Genomic DNA, 17,724 nt, shown 5'->3' with positions numbered 1-17,724 from the left:
ATTTATTTGGGCATAAGCTTTCGTGGGCTAGAACCCACTTCATCAGATGCATGGAGTGGAAAATACAGGAGCAGGTATAAATACATGAAAGGATGGGAGTTGCCTTACCAAGTGTGAGGTCAGTCTAATGAGACAATTAATTTAACAGCAGGATACCAAGGGAGGAAAAATAAATAAAGTGGCCCATATCAGACAGTTGACAAGAAGGTGTGATCACTTTGGTCACTCAATAACAGACCTAAAAGTGGCAATTCTTCAACAAAAAAACTTCAAAAACAGACTCCAACGTGAAACTGCAGAACTGGAATTAATTTGCAAACTGGACATCATCAGATTAGGCCTGAATAAGGACTGGCAGTGGGTGGGTCATTACAAAACCTAAACCTAATTTCCCCAGTACTAATTTCCCCCTACTGTTACTCATACCTTCTTGTCAACTGTCTGAAATGGGCCACTCTCATTATCACTTCAAAAGTTATTTTTCATCCCTTGGTATCCTGCTGTTAAATGATTTGTCTCGTTAGACTGACCTCACACTTGGTAAGGCAACTCCCATCCTTTCATGTATTTATATCTGCTCCTGTATTTTCCACTCCATGCATCTGATGAAGTGGGTTCTAGCCCATGAAAGCTTATGCCCAAATAAATTTGTTAGTCTCTAAGGTGCCACAAGGACTCCTCATTGTTTTTGCTGATACAGACTAACACGGCTACCCCTCTGAAACCTTCTACTGGGCTGACATTGTTTGACATTTCTAATTGTAGAAGCTAACTGTATGCACATACAAGCTTGTCCAAAGCATGCAGCATGGCCCAGAGTACAGAGGTCAGCTCTGAGCTGGGAGTGCAGAGGACAAACACACATTACAAGATGAAATCAATCTCTCTTTCACAGCACAATAAAACTTTTCAAGGAGATGTACAATGATGGACAGACACTAAGATCAGAGTCAGAAAAGAGAGAACAGGCTCCTTCATCCTGGGGGTGAGAGCAGTGGCGTAGCCAGCTTCTAAGAGGAGAGGGAGCAAATATAAAAAAGGCGCCCCCCCATTCGCTCCTCCTCTGGCCACTCCGCGCCCCCCCCCCCCCCCCCCCTCCGCCCGCACTGCCCGCTGCCCCCCCCTTGCTGCCGGCCGCCAGCCTGCGCCCCCCCTCGCTCCTCCGGCCGCTTTTGGAAAGGCGCCGCTTATGGAACATGTGCTGAGGGGAAGCGGCTGCTTCCCCTGCACCCCGCTAGCTACACTACTAGGTGAGAGCTGAAACTGACTCACGGTCCAGCATGCGCTGCCTAGGTCTGCAATTTTCACTCCCATTTTCATTATATTGCAATGATCCAATTGATTGGCAAGAAGTCCTGTATGAAAGAAAAAAAAACAGAGCTTAAATTCACAATTTTTCTAGATACAAAAAATTATGGTTTTAAGAGACACTGGATTTATGGATTATTATAACAATCTGTAACCCACTAATCCCCCGTTTGTCCTATTACTACAGGGGTGTTATCCGGCCACTTCACTTTGAATGATCCCTTAGAATATGTGCTAAGCACTTAAGCTAAAGTATCTGATTGATCTTGTATTTAGCTGTGACACCCTGAGTACCTTTCCCAGACCTTAGGAAGAGCTCTCTGTAGCTCCAAAGCTTGTCTCGCTCACCAACAGAAGTTGGTCCAATAAAAGATATTACCTCACCCCTCTTGTCTCTCTGTCTCCAAACTAACAGGTATATCATTCAACACAGATCATTCATGTATGTTTTTGCCTTTATCTAATGCCTTTCAGCCCAAAGGATCCTACAGTGCTTTACAGAGAGGTGATTCCTCTTTACCCACTGCTGAAACTTCTATGTGCTTATCCAGTTAGATTGGCAAGAGGATTTTAGAAGAACAGCCTGTAATTGTCTGAAGCGGAGCATTGGGGTCAGCACCAACTCAGAGGGAAGAGTGCCCCCTATTCAGTCACTCACCCCACGATGCATCACAGTTCCCTTAGCACCAAGCCGGGGCACTGGGGCCAACACTGACTCAGGAAAGAGCACTTCCTACTGAGTCCCTCAGATCACAGCGATAGCACTGGCTTTTCTCCTCTGACATCAGCAGCAAGAGGAAATGTGACCCCTGCAGGCTACTGACATCTGGCAGACAGAATCTGCTCTGAACACTGAAAGGTGACCAGCTACCTTTTGATTTTTATCTTGGAAATAGGGTGACCAGATGTCCCGATTTTATAGGGACAGTCCAGATTTTTGGGCCTTTTTCTTATATAGGCTCCTATTACCTCCCACCCCCGTCCCGATTTTTCACATTTGCTATCTGGTCACCCTACTTGGAAAAGACATCCCTTTCCCTCAAATATCTTCCAGATTATGTTACTTTACAATGAAGTGCTTGTCAATATATGTCATACACTATCATGCAAGCCTGATTCAAGCAAAAATCTGTCAGTAATTTAGTGTCACCATTCACCCCAAAACATTAGGTCCATGAAACAGCAGCACCAAGAGACAAGCTCTGACATAAAATGTGTTACATCTCCCAAATCATTCCTAAAAGGTGAGGAATATCTCTGGTGCAAAGACTCAGAATACAAGTGCTGGTGTTGTGTTTAAATTACAGAAAGGAAATAGCGTTCTCAGAATAAGAACCTAAATAGAACAGAATAGAATGGAGTAGTTGGACACACTGAGAACATGAACTAGATGTTCTCCTCTGAAGATTTCTTGTCAAATGTGACTGTCTGGACCACAAGTGAGGACTAGTTTGCAGTGATAGAGCTGTGTATATGTGTGGGCAGGACTAAAGGGCATCAGCAGATCTGTAGGAGGGAGTGGGGGAAATGCTGCAGGGCTGGATTGAGGGGCATCAACAGAGTCAGAATAGCAGGGGGAGCTGCGTGTCCATCTCATCACGATGTCCCCATGAACTGCATAGCTTTGAGGCTGCTGCTACCTTTCAGCAGATCAGATTTGTTTCCATTCCTGTGCAAATACAATCCCCCTCTCTGATTCTGGTTGTCAGACATGGTTCTCAGATCTATGGTGATAAATCTAACTGGGCAAAGAGTGGCTGGATAGGAATTCCTACTTCGTAAATTTTGCTGGGACTAATGGAAAGCAACTGGGCCTTGCTGGTGCCCCAGTCAGGCAAGGACATTTATTGGGATAACTGTACTCTCTGAGACACGAGAGCCTGTTCCAGCAGCTCTCAATGCCAGGACCTTGAGCTTTGTGAAACAGGAGTTTGATCTTGACTGTGGCTGTTGTTAAACTGTCTTGGAGAAAATACAAGTCACAAATGAGAATGTTTTATTTTAAAGTCACAGAAGCCAGTGCATAAAGCAAAAAACAAACAAACAAACAAGAACCAAGGGAGGGTTTTATTTTCCAGCCTAGGCTCTTTATGAAGGCTGTTGGTCTGGCTGCACTGACTCCAGGCCGCACAGACTGCCCCAGGTGAAAGAGGACACAGGAAAGACATTAGCCCATTGAGTAACGTTGCATAGGTACTATCCACAACCAGAGGAAGCACTGAGATGAAGAGACCCTGAGAAGTCATTGCAATGCCTATATAAGCCTGAAGAAGAGCAGTAAACACAGGTCTCCTTTAAACATCAGATACTGGAGATGGGCCTTTGCATGGTTAAAACAAAGTACTTTGGGTTACAATTAGCATGAAAAGTGCTATACAAGGTGGAGCTGTATTGTGCTGTAAGGCTGTGAGTAACTGCTCAGAAGCGATGGAAAGGCATCAGCAAATGCTCATAATTTTCCAGTTGTTCCTACACACAAACCCATCTGCAGCAGCATGTCTATACACAAACAGACCTAGACTGGGGTTTAAGTGGTTGGTATATGAGACAGATGGGCTTACTCCTGGAAGCAAGAAATGGAAAAGGCCTACCAATACAGGGTCATCTAGGCCAATGGCCTCTCACCAGCCAATGCAGGAATTTATCCTACTGTATATTTACCCTTGGTATGAAGTTTCCATAGGCTGAGGTTGGGGTGCAGTAAGCAGGAATGTTCTTGTTCCTCGCAGGAATCCTAGCACCTGTGTGAGTCCCACTTAGAATCATAGAATCATAGAATATCAGGGTTGGAAGGGATCTCAGGAGGTCATCTAGTCCAACCCCCTGCTCAAAGCAGGACCAATTCCCAACTAAATCATCCCAGCCAGGGCTTTGTCAAGCCAGGCCTTAAAAACCTCCAAGGAAGGAGATTCCACCACCTCCCTAGGTAACGCATTCCAGTGCTTCACCACCCTCCTAGTAAAATAGTGTTTCCTAATATCCAACCTAGACCTCCCCCACTGCAACTTGAGACCATTGCTCCTTGTTCTGTCATCTGCCACCACTGAGAACAGCTGAGCTCCATCCTCTTTGGAACCCCCCTTCAGGTAGTTGAAAGCAGCTATCAAATCCCCCCTGATTCTTCTCTTCTGCAGACTAAACAATCCCAGTTCCCTCAGCCTCTCCTCATAAGTCATGTGCTCCAGACCCCTAATCATTTTTGTTGCCCTCCGCTGGACTCTTTCCAATTTTTCCACATCCTTCTTGTAGTGTGGGGCCCAAAACTGGACACAGTACTGCAGATGAGGCCTCACCAATGTCGAATAAAGGGGAACGATCACGTTCCTCGATCTGCTGGCAATGCACTTCCCGTACTAAACTCTGCAAATCTTTACCCTTTCTACCTACCTGGTTTCTTTAGGCCCAGATTTATACTTTGGCTCCAGGCAGCTGTGTCATGCAGAAGCTGCTGGAGACTCTCCTCATCCAACTGCAGCAAGATGTTCTCTGGCTTGATGTCTGTATGGATAATCCGACAATTTGTATGCAGGAACTGTAGCCCTGCCAGTACCTGTGTGAACCAGAGACAGTGATTAACAATCAGGAATGCAGAGACCATTCCTAGGAGCAGCTTTAGATGATGTCACAAGAGAAAGAGTCCAACATAATAGACTTGGTGTTTCACACATATTCTGATGTTTATGAAGAATGAGACACAGATGACATTGAAAATTCTGTAGGAGGCCATCCCTATATAGGGAATCCCATGCATCTGCTTGGAGTCAGCATCTGTGACAGGGTGCTGAGTGAGAAACACTTACTCAGCCCCTGCCACTCCAGCCCCAATCAAGGGGAATGGATTGGGGCTGGGTGAATAGCCCTGTGTCTGCCTGGTAACAGGCAGCACCTGCCAGCCTCATTAGCCATGGCTATAAAGGCTGGGAGGAAGCCAGAGGAAGGGGGGAAGAGAAAGGCCAGGCACAGAGGGAACTGGGAGTCTTCTGGTCTGTTGCTGGCCAGGCCGGCGCTTGGCAAAGTTGGCTGCGAAACCTGTACATAGGTGGAAAGTGGTGGCGGGAAAACAACTGTAAATAAAGAACACTGGTGTTGCATCAAGCTGAGGTGTTCCTGACTGATTGGAGAGGGCAACAGGGGCCTAAACCAAAGGGGTCCAGTGTGCACCTCGCTACATGTGGGGGTTTGTCCAGGATCTGAAGCCAGTGCAAGATCTTGGTGGCCAGAGATGGAGGGAACCCTGCAGTGACTAGCAAAGCAACAGGAGGAGATGCAGAAGGCACTGCAAGCCTTCCAGCAATCCCACCAGCTAGAGAGGCAGGCCTTATTCACCTGGCAGGCGGAGCAACAGAAAACTCCCCAGGAATTTATAAAGGAACAGGCCAAAGTGCAGCAGCAGCTCCTACAAAGGTGGGAAGTGAGGGCACCCGCACGACGGTGTTAGGCCTATGTAAGATGGGCCCTGCTGATGACCCGGACACCTTTCTTTGTACCTTTGAGCAGGTAGCCACAGGTGCCGGATGGGATAGGGAAACCTGGGCCCTATAACTGGCTCCCTATCTGGCCAGCAAGGCTCAAGCCACCTCTATGGCACTGAGCAACGACCAGGCCAAGGACTACGAGGTGGTGAAGGCAGCTGTCCTAGACCGCATAGGGCTGTCAGCAGAGAAATACTGGCAGAAGTTTCAGTCTTACCTTACCTACCTTGACTGGCTAGAGGGGCATTATGGGAGCAAGTGGTGTGATACAACTCTCGTCCCCTAGTGCCCCTCCTCTACTTGCGCTACATTGATGACATCTTCATCATATGGACCCACGGAAAGGAGGCCCTTGAAGAATTCCACCTGGACTTCAATAATTTCCACCCCACCATCAACCTCAGCCTGGACCAGTCCACACAAGAGATCCACTTCCTGGACACTACAGTGCAAATAAGCGACGGTCACATAGACACCACCCTATACCGGAAACCTACTGACCGCTATACGTACCTACATGCCTCCAGCTTCCATCCAAGACACATCACACAATCCATTGTCTACAGCCAAGCCCTAAGATACAACCGAATTTGCTCCAACCCCTCAGACAGAGACAAACACCTACAAGATCTTTATCAAGCATTCGTAAAACTACAATACCCACCTCGGGAAGTGAGGAAACAGATTGACAGAGCAAGACGGGTACCCAGAAATCACCTACTACAGGACAGGCCCAACAAGGACAATAACAGAACACCACTGGCCATCACATACAGCCCCCAGCTAAAACCTCTCCAGCGCATTATCCACGATCTACAACCTATCCTGGAAAATGATCCTTCACTCTAACAGACCTTGGGAGGCAGGCCAGTCCTCACTTACAGACAACCCCCCAACCTGAAGCAAATACTCACCAGCAACTACACACCACAGAAACACCAACCCAGGAACCAATCCCTGTAGCAAACCTCGTTGCCTACTCTGTCCCCATATCTACTCTGGCGACACCATTAGAGGACCCAACCACGTCAGCCACACCATCAAGGGCTCATTCACCTGCACATCCACTAATGTTATATATGCCATCATGTGCCAGCAATGCCCCTCTGCCATGTACATTGGCCAAACTGGACAGTCCCTCCGCAAAAGAATAAATGGACACAAATCGGACATCAGGAATGGTAACATACATAAGCCTGTAAGTGAACACTTCAATCTCCCTGGTCATTCTATTACAGATTTAAAAGTCACTATCATTGAACAAAAAAACTTCAGAAACAGACTTCAAAGAGAAACAGCAGAACTAAAATTCATTTGCAAATTTAACACCATTAATCTGTGCTTGAATAAGGACTGGGAGTGGCTGGCTCATTACAGAAGCAGCTTTTCCTCTCCTGGAATTGACGCCTCCTCATCTATTATTGGGAGTGGACTACATCCACCCTGATTGAATTGGCCCTGTCAACACTGGTTCTCCACTTGCGAAGTAACTCCCTGCTCTCCATGTGTCAGTATATAATGCCTACATCTGTAACTTTCACTCTATGCATCCGAAGAAGTGAGGTTTTTACCCACGAAAGCTTATGCCCAAATAAATCTGTTAGTCTTTAAGGTGCCACCAGACTCCTTGTTGTTTTTGTAGATACAGACTAACACGGCTACCCCCTGATTCAAGATCTTACAGTCTTAAGTAGACAAAGGATGGAGGATGGGATACAATGAGAAGCAACGTTTGAGTGAAGTTGAGCACACAGATTGTTAGTTCCAAGACATTCAGATGAATTTTCCCATGAGGGCAGGAGTTAATTCAGAGTAAGATGGCCTGTTAATTCCCACCTGTAGAGGGTTTCAGATGCTATTTGAGAAACAGGCTAAAGGAGGAAGAGTCCACTTCATCTACACCAAGCCTCTGGAGGAGGCTTGGGGGTGCTGGACTGCACACCCAATCTGCCCACTTGTCAAGATGTTCCTCTGACATCTTGACAAGTGGATCAGCAAAGAGCTCTTGAAAAACTCAGAGTTCTGAGATGTACCATGTGATTATAACAGAACTTTGAGATCTCTGTTAGCCTTTTCCATTCCCTAGCAGCTCATGGACACTGTGTAAGAAATGCTGTTTCTGGCATGTTTGTTTAAGTAAAATGTCAAGACTATGCAGCGGATGGAGAAAGATTGTGGTTCCGATCAGAGCATGAATGAAAACATCATTCAGCCATGGCACTTGCTGCAGCTCAGGCCTCTGGTTGTGTTGCATGGAAGGAAAGAGAGAGAGCTATGAAGCAAAGTGCTAGCAATTTGTAATACCATGAAGAAAGCTATATAGACAAACCTCACAGCCAAACTGGAGCCAACTCAAGACTGTTTAACTAAGTGGTCTTCCTGAGTATCTTGCTTTCAGTGCTGGCTATGACTGCACACTGAAGCCAGCTTGTCAACAGCAGATTTTTTAATTGTGGAGGGAGGAAAAAAGAATTTTCCATGATGTTGTCAAAGCTACCGCAGCCGGATGGAGGTTCTTATGTCAACAGACAGTATGGATGACAGGCAGATTTGTTTCATGTGTCCCTGTGGACAGCAGATTAATTTTCAAGAGTTGCTCAGTGAAGTAACACTCCATAATACTGACTATTCTGAGCTGAACCAACTTTCTAAATAAGTCATTTTGCAACTTGTAACCTCAACAATATCAGTAGTGAATTTCCCAGGCACAGGTCTACAAAAGGCCACTGAAATCTCAACAAGCAGCTCTTTTAAAATTCCAGTAAAATTAGGGGCTAGGCTAGGCAACCCAAAGGTCACGTAAGGACATGATGACTCTTTCACCGTATGCATTTTAAGATTAGGTACTGCCACACAATTCAGTTTAAAACATATACTTGTATTTCCTGTTAGCTATCAGCTTTTTAGTTATTTCATCATTTTGGTATTTTTTGTTAACTAATTTGGTAATATCTTAAAAATATATTGGATTTTTATTGACTTTTCATAGCAAAAAGTCCTGATGCGTTTGAGAAATAAATCTAGACAGAGCTTACTTCTGCCACTGAAGTGCAGGCACCTCTGGAGCAAGATGAGGAAGTTGTTCCGTAGTGCACAGTAACAGCACACATCAGTTTAATACATAAAGTAAAGAAGTGCCTCAGTAGTGCCTCAGGGTCTGTTTCTGCAACCTGATGCTGCTTAGTTTATGAGATCTGGCAGGTTGATATGGCTTTATTGGGTTTGAAGAATAGCAAATGGTCCAGATATCCCAAGAGATGAGACCCAGGCTCAGCTTTTGCTCTATTTGTTCTTTCTTGGATTTATGTCACATTTTTATTTTTTGCTTTCTTTCATGAAGGGACAACTGGCCAGTATTTCCTTGTAATAAGTTTGACCCCTTCGATCTGTTCCTCTGTGGATTTATTTTAATCACACTGGAATAAACTGCAGACAAACCCATCCAGTATATAGCTAGCTAGTCCAGTCCTCTTCACTGGAAGATAAAAACACACTAGCCTAAGAGGTGTAAGTGAGAGGGCAGATGTGTAATTGGGTAGGGAAATGATCTCCATCTCACAGGAACTGTATTTAAATTTGGGACAAAACCACATTTGGATTTTATGCTTTAGTAAAATAATCCTGAGTGTTCTAAAAGATTCCTCCACTGCACACCCACTCTGCCCAGCTATCCTCTCTACCCCGCAGGCCTCGCCCGCCCCTCCGTGTCCTCACCCTTCCAGTGCTCAGAACTCTCACCTGCTGTAAGGTTTTTTTCACAAAGGGCAAGGGGAGACCCTGGGTTCCATGGCTCCTCATCAGACATCGCAGAGAAGGGCCCAGCAACTCAAACACCAAGCACACATGTAGGAAAGTCAGGGATTCACTGAGAGAGAGAGAGAATGCTATCCCCATTCACTTTGATGTTAACTAGACAAGCCGCAGACACCCCTCACTCCCAGCCACCATCCTATGCCCCCCCACCAAACTGGCCCCTGGCTCCCGCTCCCAGCCGCATCCTATGCCCCCCAGACTAGCCCCCGCTCTCAGCTACCATCCTACGCCCCATCGGCCAGTCCTTCACTCCCAGCCGCCATCCCACACTCCCATCCCCCAGTCCAGCCCCCTTCTCCCACTCCCAGCTGCCATTCTACATACCCCAGGCTGGCCCCTTGCTCCCAATTCCAGGCCCGCCCCTCTCACAGGGACACAGCCAGTCTTTTCAACACCATAGCATTCTGTCTGGCTGATGACATTGCAAACAGAGAAAGCCACTATTCATAGCTGAAGGATATGGAAGCCATTTGCTCCAATCATTTTAAAGTCATCTAAACAATGGACAATATTCTCCCCTGCCCGGTCCTTCTTCTTCATGCTGCTCACCTAAGAGTGGTTAAAAAAACCTCTTATTTAGTGGAATACATGTATCGGATCTCGCGCTCTGCATTTTACCCTGCCATCCACCACCATAATATCTGAGCCTCTTCCATGTAAAAATCAATAGCAAGGTCCCTAGTGGATTCTATAGTAAGTCTCTCCACTTTTGGGGGCTAATAGCTCTGCTTGGGATATTTTGTTAGTGGATAGTTGTTTAATTTGGATGCTTTCATGTATGTTTTATTGGTGAAACCCAACAATGAGGGAATTGAACAAACCCAACTCCAATTACATTAGCGGAGTCCGATCCCCTATGGTGAATTCCCTCACAATTATCCAGCCGTATCCCAGGTGAAGGGTAGACACAGTTCCCCATAAATAGCCTAGCTGTGTCTGATCAGCTCAGATATTTCCTGACAATCCCCCTCTGGGGGTACTTGCCACCACTAAACCCATCACATCTGACTCCCTTCCAAGGGTATTTCCCACATATATGGAAAGGTTGTTCTTCCACATGGCCACAGCTTATCATGCTCATCAGAATTGTCTCATTGTTTCCTTGTGCACCCCCATCCAGTTGTTCTCTCTTGGCTTATGTTTATATTGTAAGCTCGTTGGGGCAGGGGCCATCTCTTTGCTGTTTGTTTGTACAGCACCTAGCACAACGAGGATGAGATCTAGACACTACTGCAGTGCAGGTAACAAATAACAACAATGGTATCACTTTGAGAACCTGAAGATTAGAATTTTTGGCCCATCATCTGATATGGCCAGTGAAAAATATGTCAGCAGATTTAGATTAAAGCACAGAAAAAAATTCCTAACTAAGAACAGTAGGACAGTGGAACAGAGGCCTCGGGAGGTCATGGAAGCTCCTTCACTGGAGGTTTCCCAAAGGAGGCTGGAGCCACCTGTCTTGGATGGTTTAACACAACAAATCCTGCACCTTGGCAGGGGGTTAGACTAGATGACTGTTGCCGTCCCTTCTAGTCCTATGGTTCTATATTGCCGATGCTGCCATCATCAATACCAGACTCAACAGATGCCCCATGGCCAAAACCAGAGGCAGTTATATGGACTGGCACCAGGAGTCCAGAAGGAGCTGCTCGTTAGCACTTAAAAGGGCTGTTTAACACGTTGAAATGCTGGGTGAGGGGAAGATCAAAAAAGGACTCATCTGCAACACTACACCTCCCTGCCAGGCGACCACGCTGGGTCAGACTGGAATGGTGCCAGCACTACTAAGTTACATTAACAATGAACTATATACAATAAATTCCTAGAGAAACTGAGGAAAACACATGTAAAGTCAAGCACCACAGAATGCTCAAACTCCAGCCAGAGGCAGTGAGAAGGAACAGAGAGGGGTCAGGGCGTCGCTATCCTTAAATAGCTAGGGGAAGGGCAAGAGCCACAAGGCATGAGCACCGCCCATAGGTACCGTTAGGCAAAGTTCTCCAGCTTCAGTGCACTGGGCGCATGCACACCTGAGTGGGATACATGTCTGCTCCCACTCAAAGAAGAACAGAATGATCACTAAACATACCAGAAATAGAACCCCTGGGGGGGAAGGCTGTTTCAGAAGCAAATGCTGGACCTGAGGCTCTTTTCTACATAGAGTTTGATGTGTTCTCCCTGCTGCCAGCCAGGCTCCCATCAGGCTGAGACCTGTTAGAGGAGGTGGACTCGTACTGCAGAGCTCTGAAAACAGCTGCAATCCCCACAGTGCAGAAACCAAATGAGCCAACACGCTCCCTGGAGTGCAGCCAGGGAAGGTACATACACACTGGAGGAGAGAGATTTCATCCTGGGCAGCCTCAGCAAAGCTCTCCCCACCCTTGGCCACCTTCACAGCTACACGCCTCTTCTCTCTGTGAAAGGAATCACACCAGCAGACCAGTGCACAAAAGTTCTGTCCAGCCCAGTTTCCCATCATACAGCCTGGAGGAGTCTCCATGTCTTTCCTTTCCCTGTAGTGACCCACCCTAATGCCTGTGCTCTGTACTGAGAGAGGCTGCCCTACACCTCTCCTCTGCCTCTAACATCCCCACCCTCATACCTTCCACACACAGCAGGGTGGAGACCTGTATTCATCTCCCTCTGGCAACTATTACTTTAATCTTAGAGCTCCATCGTCCTCTGGGAGCAGGAGAGGTCTGGCCAGGCTGAGACAGAGCATATTATAAATCAGAAAAGTAAATATAAAGGAAGACCTGTCCCCTTCAGGGCCAAACACGAATCCAGTAGGGTTTCCTGCAGGCACAGCTCAGCACCGCAGACTACAAAGCATTCCACCCACCAATGTCATCTCCCTTCTCTCTAACCTAGGCTGTTTGCCTAGTGTTCAAGCACCAGCTCCCTTCCTAGAGACCCTTCCCCTCTGATTCTTGCTGTCAGACCTACTCCAATGGAGCCCTCTTGTCATGGCTGCTTGGGAAATAATGCCTCACAGCTGACCTAGCTCTGCTGATCCCCTCCCACCACCCCCCAAACACCCACATCCCTGCCTTCAGGGCGGGCTATTCCTCTGGGCTGTTCCTTCCTCTGCCCAGATAGAGAGGGTCAATTCCTCCCTTTCCCCCCGGATGGACTCTGAACATCCCTTTACAGCCCCATTCTACAGAGTTCCCCTCCCTTTGGAATAGTCTCTATTGTGCTACTCACACCATGTCCTGACACAACCAGACTGTAGAAAAGTAGCCACAGCCCAGCTTGTGCACCACCTGGTATCTTCCACTGAATGTGTCTCCCTTCTGCACAGGGTAGTAGCCTCCTACAGAGATGGATCACCAATAGCCCCATTAGTGGGATAGGCCTTCAAAACATTACCAAACAGAAAGAAGGACTGACCTCAACAATTCAGCCCAGAGTCTACAAATCTCCCAGGCTGAATGGCAAGGAGGTTTGGGTACCAAACTGGTAACACTCCCTGGGACTCACCTGCACAGTACTCTGCAGGGTCCTCCTGGCATCCCCACCCCTCCATGCCAGAGGCTTGCTGCAGTCCTCAGGATGAGCAGGTGAGGGGGAACAGGGATCTGACACTTGGAGCAGACACAGCACGATCTTCAGCATTTTACTCCTGTAAATAGAGTTATGTATGTGCATACTTGTTGGTATTTCAGCCAAGCACCCGTGCCCTCCCCTCTGCAGCTTACCTAGTCTTCCTTTCAGATCTCATCTTTGACCCCTCTCCCTCTCCCTCTACATCCCTTGTTCCTTCCCCTCGGTTTCCTCAGAATTGGATCTGGGTGATGAACATTTCTGGCATTTCCTGAGGGATTAGAGGTTATTTTAAGATTTCAAAACAGGGACATTGAGATGTCTCCAGCTGAGCAGCGCTCCTTGCTGGGTGCAGCTAGAACAGAGAGAGGCAGGAGTCTCAGGTTTCTTGCTGCCTTGCTCGGATTTCCAGAGGATTAGTGGGGATTGAAGGAAAGGGCCAGGCATTCCCTCTGACAGGCTACAGTGCTGGCCTGGCCTCCTGCAGAGAGCGCACAGATCAAGCTCAGCAGAGGGAGAGGGCAGGTCTCTAATGTGCACACAGTCTAATTGAGCTGCAGATTCTCACATTCTATTTTAGTATTAAATAGTCTCTATGCATTGGAAACTCCAGTACTCTGCAGCCCAGCCCAGGACAAAAGCTAATTGGCTATAACACAGATTATTTTGAAATAATGCTCCAAAACTCTGCGAGACCACTGTTTTTGGCACACTAGGAGTCAACCATTTTAAAAATAACACCCAACGTAGCAATTCATGCTAAGGGTTTGTCTGTGTAGTGGCCATCTGGCAATTTTCACTAACTTGAATCCTAACAAATGTGATATTAGTTAGTCTGATTAGATTATTAGTATGTTAGAAATATTGCCCTTAAATTCTGAGGAGTTAGTTGGTGAAACCCAAGGGCTAATCTACACTTGAAATGTACTAGACTAGTAAGAGTGTCCATATGAGAATTTATCTGGAATAACTATTTTAGAATAATTACTGTATTCCAGAATAGCTATTCTGGTATTACCAAGGGTAGGCAAGCAATAAGAGCATTTCCCCAGCAACTCTGGAATGGAATTGTGGCTTCTTCTGTCATTTTTGGTTCTTCAGCTAAGAGCGTTTACCACCTCCTGCTCTTCCTTTGTTAGCAACAAAGCTGCCTTTAAGGACCAAACCTTACAAGGTGTAGCTGCATTTCTTGTTGATGCTGGGTGAGCGTGGGCTATGAACAGATTCCCTGGCCTGTGGCTACACTTCTGTAAAGGGAGTCTGGGACTGCAAAAGTCTCCACTGCTCTATTTTCCCCTACCTGAGGCTGAAGCAAGGAAGAACAGGTTAGAATGCAGCATGAAAAGGGACTGTGGCTGCCTCTAACCCACTTCCCTTCTTAGTTCTGTAACTGAAGCGTAATGCATTACCTCAAGCCTCTGTCTCTTTTTAGGTACAAAGTTCCAGAAGCCCCCATCCTTCACTTGTCACTCTCTTGTAAATAACTTTCCATGACCAGATTCATACCAATGTAACACTGAAATCACTGGAGTGATCCCTAGTTTGCACTGGGGTGAGTAGAGTGGGCCTGTTCAATCTACTGCCATGCCCGTAGAGCAGCACAGAGTCCTGCCATCTATCTCCTACCACTCTGATAGGGCATTAAGGAGCAACTACCAGAATGATTTGACGTCTGGAAACCATGCCTTATAGCTGAAGATTCTCACATATCTCACTATTTACATCACTAAAAAAAAGGTTAAGAGGTACGCAATGCTCTAGTAACAAGCCCTACACAGGGTAGATGTTGCTGATAGTAATCTCTAATCTAGCAGAAAAAGGGATAACAAGATCCAGTGGTTGGAAGCTGAAACTAGTCAAATTCAGACCAGAAATAATGAGGCACATTTTGAATAGTGAGAGTAATTAACCATTGGAACACATCACCTAGGGCTGTGGTGGCTTCTCCAGCACTCAAAGTGTTTAAATCTAGACTACGTATCTTTTTACAAAGAGATGTTATAACTCAAACACATGTTATGGGATAAATGCAGAAATCACTGGGTGAGGTTTTCTTGACTGTGTTATGCAGAAGGTCAGACTAGATCAGGGGTGAGCAAACTACGGCCCATGGGTGACATCTGGCCCACCAGCCGATTTTATCTGGCCCTCGAGCTCCCACTGGGGAGCAGGGTCTGGGGCTTGCCCTGCTCCCGCACTCGAGCCGGGGCGGGGAGGGGGCGCTCAGCGCGTGCCACAGCTCTGTGCAGCTCCCAGAAGCAGCGGCATCTCCCCCTCTGGCTCCTACACGTAGGGGCAGCCAGGGGGCTCCGCATGCTGCCCCTGCCCCAAGCACTGCCCCGCAGCTCCCATTGGCCGGGAACTGCGGCCAATGGAAGCTGCAGGGGTGGCACCTGCGGATAGGGCAGCACGCAGAGCCGCCTGGCCGCACCTCTGCGTAGGAGCTGGAGAGGGGACATGCTGCTGCTTCTGGGAGCTGCTTGAGGTAAGCACTGTCCGTAGCCTGCACCCCCACCCCCTTCTCGGGCCCCAATCCCCTGCCCCAGCCCTGATCCCCCTCCCGCCCTCCGAACCCCTCTGTCCCAGACTGGAGCACCCTGTTACACCCCAAACCCCTCATCCCCAGCCCCATCCCAGAGCCCGCAGTTCCAGCCGGAGCCCTCACCCGCCCTGCACCCCAACCCTCTGCCCCAGCCCGGAGCCCCTCCTGCACCTTGAACTCATTATTTCTGGCCCCACCCTGGAGCCCGCACCCCCAGCCAGAGCCCTCATCCCTTCCTGCACCCCAACCCCAATTTTGTGAGCATTCATGGCCCACCATACAATTTCCATATCCAGATGTGGCCCTTGGGACAAAAAGTTTGCCCACCCTTGGACTAGATGATTATATTGGTCCTTTCTAGCTTAAAAAATAATCTACAAAAGGAGCAGCAGTGCTACATTGCTGGAGATGCTGTCCTGCACAAGCCAACAAGCTCCATCTTCCAGTGTCCCAGAGTGGCTCTAGGGGCAAGTAGCCCTTCTCCTGGGTTTGCGCCATCTGCAGGCACACCTGTGAGGTACACAAGGATCCCTGGCATACTCAGTTTGGGAAGATGGTTGTAGAGAGTAAAGCAGTTGAACCCACAGAGAGCAGTAGATTCTTCTCTCATGTGTGAAAGAGACATATGCCAGGACACAATTGGGCAGGGCTTTTTAAGTAAGCATCCCTGCAAGCCTTGGCACATGCAGTAAAAGCAGCCCCTTGCGGATCTAAATACCATTGGTTCTTGAGAGACTTACCATGTAGTAGCTCATGGAGGCAGAGCTCACGGCTCTACTTGAGACCTGGGGTGTTCAGGAGCTCCTGGAAGTGCGATACCAAGAGCTCCTGCTTTCCTTTTTAGTCTGGTTTAGATGGGAGGGGTGTCCTTGAGTGGAGCGAGTTCCTCTGCACCACCGGAGGTATGTGGTGAAGAAAGGGACATGGGATCAGATCACAGCAAGGCCCCTGGAAACAGCACTGGCTTCAGAATAGTTAGAAGACCTTGGACAGCTTGGGATAGGGTCATTTTACTGTACTCATAACTTTGCACCTGTTTTAACAGTTTCCTGCTTCTAACTCTCTCCTAGCAGCAAGTCTATCCAGCCACAAAGTAAACCCTTTGAAAGCTCCCTGGAGGCTATTTATAGATAGGGTGACCATATTTTCCTATGCTGAATACGGGACACCTGGTAAAATTACTTCTATTCAAGCGAGTTCAACGGCAATCAATCAGAACTATGCAGTACAAACATTCAAATTAACATCAAGTTGACTGAGCCTGTTAAAAAGAAATACTGCATCGTTGGATTCTTTTTATTTATCTTATCTTTAAGGCTTTAGGGTTCATATGGGGAGGGGTGACACCCCCACTCCTACCCCCCCCACACACACCCCCACACACAGAGGGTGGGTGACCGACTGACCCTCCCCTCCCTCCCTGGTGCTCTCCACCCTCCATGCTTGGCTGGGCCCCCGGTATGGACTCTCCTATCCTGGTACCTGGTGTAGCGTCTTCCCAAGGCAACACATTGGGGGGGGGGGGGCGCCACGCAGGGTCTCTTGCCCCCCGCTCTCCAGATTTCTGCCAGGGTTCACATCAGAATGTGGCCAACAGCAGCCTTTTGGCACTGTGCCGGAGGGAAGGGATGGGAGCTGCTTCCAGCTGCAGGGGAGGTGGGGGAAGAAATTACCTGGCCCATGTCTTTGCAGAGCTCATCCCCCCCCCCCCCCAGCCCGTGTGGCTAGAAGCAGGTGGGCCCTTCCTGCCTGCACAGTGTCGAAAGGCAGCTAACACCTCCAGGCTGCTGCTGGCCACCGACATAACCCAACCGCCTCCTGTCCCCTGGCTAAGCACAGGCAAGAAGGGGTTAATCCCAAAACCATGCACCATGGCCCAGGAAACCTGACTGCAGGGGTTTCAGCGAACCCAGCCAGAGAGGTGGCTCAGCAGGGGAGAGTGTCTAGGGGATGGAGCAGCCCTGCGCTCCATGGGACAGGACCTGGGGCAGTTGAAGAGAGTGCTAAGCCCCTGCCCTGGGGGCTGCTGTGGAGCATGAAGAT

The 17,724-nt window shown here is 48.0% G+C and overlaps 1 protein-coding gene across 1 annotated transcript; it reads right to left on the bottom strand.

The window, feature by feature from the left end:
- Positions 1-679: 679 nt before the first annotated feature.
- Positions 680-16,624, bottom strand: LOC112119611. The gene is made up of 9 exons (XM_024218331.3): positions 16,422-16,624; positions 13,077-13,218; positions 12,801-12,909; positions 11,683-12,007; positions 10,055-10,142; positions 9,519-9,625; positions 4,696-4,858; positions 1,273-1,355; positions 680-1,010 (listed from the first exon to the last, which is right to left on the bottom strand). The coding sequence occupies exons 2-9, from the start codon at positions 13,120-13,122 to the stop codon at positions 975-977; spliced, it is 957 nt and encodes a 318-aa protein (XP_024074099.2). The 5' UTR covers positions 13,123-13,218; positions 16,422-16,624; the 3' UTR covers positions 680-974.
- Positions 16,625-17,724: the final 1,100 nt, after the last annotated feature.

Source organism: Terrapene carolina, unplaced genomic scaffold, assembly GCF_002925995.2.
Source record: "Terrapene carolina triunguis isolate 2854851 unplaced genomic scaffold, T_m_triunguis-2.0 Scaffold627, whole genome shotgun sequence".
Classification (NCBI taxonomy): domain Eukaryota; kingdom Metazoa; phylum Chordata; order Testudines; family Emydidae; genus Terrapene; species Terrapene triunguis.
This window is presented reverse-complemented; position numbering and strand designations above follow the sequence as displayed.